This window comes from Lactuca sativa, chromosome 3, assembly GCF_002870075.4.
Source record: "Lactuca sativa cultivar Salinas chromosome 3, Lsat_Salinas_v11, whole genome shotgun sequence".
Lineage (NCBI taxonomy): Eukaryota > Viridiplantae > Streptophyta > Magnoliopsida > Asterales > Asteraceae > Lactuca > Lactuca sativa.
Genome location: NC_056625.2, coordinates 269,958,833 through 269,962,724, shown reverse-complemented (window position 1 = coordinate 269,962,724; position 3,892 = coordinate 269,958,833). Strand labels below are relative to the sequence as shown.

The window sequence follows — 3,892 nt, the reverse complement described above, 5'->3', positions numbered from 1 at the left end:
ATGTGGTAGTGCGATGTTAGACTGGTAGAGTAGGGTAGATAGTTGTTTGTGCTTATATGATTACTTGATTACTTACTTGTTTGATATGTTGTCATATTGTGGTGGGGTGTTGAGGTGATCCTACTTTGTGTTGTAGGCCAACAAACCCGGGAGCAATCCATTCAAAAGTTGTAGGCCAGGTGGGGGCAATCTAGTCTTTAGTTGTGGGATTAGGAGGAATCGAGTCTTAGGCTAAGGGTTGGGCTGGGGGGCTTCCAGTTTTAACTTGTAGGCTCAGGGGTAATCCAGACTTCATGTTGTGGGCCCGGGATCAATCCAGTCTTTATGTTGTGGGCCTGGTGTGCATGCATTGTATGTATATTGTGGTGTCTGGTATTTTGGGTGAACTCACTAAGCTTTGTCTTATAATTGTGGATTAAATGTTTTTTAAGTACCAGTGACGATTATGGAAAGGTGAAGGTACGACTGTACAAATTCATCAGTAGCCATGGAGATTCCACGTTTATTAAATTACTCTAAGTTTTAAACAAATGTATTTTGGAACAATTGGTTTTAAACAAACGGGATGTTACACACATTGGGTACCGGGTATTGCATCTGCGGTGTTTGAGTAATGAAAACCTACCACAGTTGTCTGCAGTCTACACCACAATGGCATCATAACTACCTTTAGACTTGGCAATTCGTGTATTCGTGTCATGAAAACGTGTCAACCACGAATTTCACATGATACGAATACACGAAGAGAAATAAGCTTTATCTCAGTTTTCAAGATGTATTCGTGTCGTGTCACTCATAGATTCGTATATTCGTGTCTCGGATTGTCATGTCTAACTACCCTGAAGCCAAATCTGCAGCCTTAGTTTTCGAAGCATCAATAAGTTCAAATGGAAAATCACATGTACGATAAATAGAACATCAATTGCAACCAAAAATATACATTACATATCTTTGCAAAACTACATGTATACAAGATGACTATCATGTTTTCGCGACTTCAAATACATGAGATGAGTTTCTATAGAAATGGGACTTGCTTTTTACATAGAATATGATAATCTATCTTTTCATGATATCATCTTTGGTCACAGTAAAATCCCAAAGATCACCATATTTTTCATTGAAGTCCCAAATATCCATCGTGTTGTAGTCCGATATTAACTTGTCTCGAGAACCTTTTTCCATGTTATATATTTGTGGCTCAAAGTTGTACGCTTCACTTGGTTTATCCATCTCAATTATGCAAAATACTACAACGAATATCGCGGCTCCAATGTACAAATATTCTCCCTGTAATGTATATTATTCATAGACTTTTCCATGGTCAATAAATATAACAAAGGTCATTAATGTCTTTTACATAAAAAAAAAAGATCTATATTTGGCAACAATTTATTTTCAAGTTGTTTTAATGGATTTAGAAACTCTTTTTAAAAAAGAAAAGTTTAGTGGCAATCTAACCGGAACATTGAGGTACATCCCAAGAGCAACAGCAGGAAGAAATAGCCATGAAATGAGACCTAAGGAATGCAATGTTAGTTTGTTCATTCAGTATACTTATAGCTAATTTTGTATTTATCTATAATCTAAGGGACCATTATCGTCAACCTTTTGTAGTTACTTATGCTTTATGTAAATTGGTCAAATTTAATAATAGAATAGAGACTTTATTTTGTATAGGTGGAATAGGTGTTGTTAGGTTAGCCTTTCAAAGAAAAAAAAAAATGAAATTATCGTTTACCAAGAAAAGTAAGAATGACAAAAATGGTCCCTGAACTTTGGAAAAATACAAAACTAGCTATAAGATGTACCTTGGAAACCAGTGGGAGGGTCGACTGCTGCATAATCTTCTGCTATTGATCCCCAAAATGTTGCTGTAAGTGTAAAATGAGATATAAGGGCATGTAGAAATATATTTTTATTATAAATAACAAAGGATAAGTAATCAAAACAAATTGAACAATTATTAATTCACATAAATTTTCTTACATTTGTCATCTCCTTCATTGTATGTGTGGTGTCCATCATACTTTCCATAGACAAAATCATCCTAATCCAACACCAAAATTGGTTATTATATGCCATCATATACACAACTAAATATAGAGTGATCAAAAGCGAAACCAATATTGTATATTTTCTCTCATTCACACTAATTTCTTAAATTCTTATCTTTAATTTCGTTCCACAATTTTTCCTTAAATTTTCTTCATGAAAAAAATAAAGAAAGAAATAGTATCTGAAAGATTTTCAACAACAATCAACGACGATGTAAAACCTCATCAGCAAAAATTTAATTGATTTGGGAATCGAGAAATCTTAAGCAGATCAATTCTAAATGGAAGATGAAATTCGAGAAGGAAACATACATCACTAATGCCACTGTTCTCCCACCTATCGACAGGATCTTCATTCAGGTCAGGTTCGATATCAGTTAATCCAGCTGCGTTTAATCTGTTTATCCTGTTTCTACCATTGCATCGATTGTTGATGCTTCTATATCTGAGACCGAATGAAGTAGAACAAATTGCGTTACTTGAAACCCTAATCCTGTTTGGGGATTGTTCGGAGTTAGCAGCGATTTTGGGGATTGAGGAAATGGATAAAGCAGAGAGTGGTTTTGCTGAAACCCCCGCCATTTTTGTTTTGGATTCTAATTGTGTGGCTTTTTGGAAAGTTTAGATGTTCATGGGAAGATGATGTTCGAGTGATTGGCAGTGAATGTTTCTTATGTCACTGTCAATTAATTGTGTGCCACGTATATTATCATCAGATTTTCCTAATTGTTTCTTAAATCGGTAAATGAAAATTACAAATTAAATATCCTCCTTGGTTGTTTTTATCAATCCTTTTATCCATTTAATTTTCTTTCTTTCTATTAATCTTTTATCCATTTAAATTTAAATAATGATATATGTCATATTAGTATTTTAAAATATCATTAAATTTAATTAAATAAGCATGTTACACATGTTATCATTTAATTTAATTTGGTAGATGATATGTAGGAACAAAAAATAGGAGAATATTTATATAAAATTTTATTTTTATTTTGGATGTGTTCGTCAAAACTAATGGTAACGGATAGCTTATAAGTGGTAGTGATTTGTTAAATACTACGTGAAGTAGCATTTGAATTTAAAATCATATGTTTAAACTAAATGGTAGAAGCTTGTACTGACAAACAGGTGTGTAAAATGGACCGTTTTGTCGAACACTAGAAGCTAAAAGATCTCAAATGTTTCCAAACGGCTCGTGCTAATACCAATTTTTGTATTAGTAAAAATAGAGTAAAGAGATAGAGTTTCACTTGGGAGGTGAAACTATTTTAAATTTTTTTAAAATTATATGTGATGATTTTGCTAGAATTCAAAGTTTAAATGTAAATATGCTGATAAAACAAAGGTGATATCAAAAAAAATAATAGATTGCATCATATGGATGGTGCGTATCGATCATGTTTTAAATATCATTATATTCTATCAAATTGCGGAGCACAAATAATATTTTTGGCATATCAGGTTTTCAACCGTAGATCTTTTCTACGTAATTTCATAGATTTACCAGGAGGCTCCCATCGTAACGAGATCAAAGGTGGTATTAAGGTTTAGGTTTGGTGGCTATATATTTTCAAGAGTTAATGCATAATTACATTCTCAAATTGGCCAAAATCAAAAACATAAATGGTCAAAATTATCAAAAAAAAAAAAAAAAAAAAAAAAAAAATCAAAACATGTCCATAGATATGAATAAATAAATAAATAAAACTAAAGAATGAAAATATATGAATGGTAAATTAAATGCCCTAATTTCTTGTTTTTATAATATTGGATGTGTATTTAACATCAAATAGATTAGACTTTGCTATTTGGTGATGGTTATTCATTTTTAA

At 32.3% G+C, this 3,892-nt stretch overlaps 1 protein-coding gene across 1 annotated transcript; it reads right to left on the bottom strand.

Moving 5' to 3' along the window:
• Nucleotides 1–902: 902 nt before the first annotated feature.
• On the bottom strand, nucleotides 903–2,679 carry LOC111877040 (photosynthetic NDH subunit of subcomplex B 5, chloroplastic). Its single transcript, XM_023873588.3, has 5 exons — nucleotides 2,370–2,679; nucleotides 1,990–2,050; nucleotides 1,812–1,874; nucleotides 1,462–1,520; nucleotides 903–1,290 (listed from the first exon to the last, which is right to left on the bottom strand). The coding sequence occupies exons 1-5, from the start codon at nucleotides 2,637–2,639 to the stop codon at nucleotides 1,060–1,062; spliced, it is 684 nt and encodes a 227-aa protein (XP_023729356.1). The 5' UTR covers nucleotides 2,640–2,679; the 3' UTR covers nucleotides 903–1,059.
• Nucleotides 2,680–3,892: the final 1,213 nt, after the last annotated feature.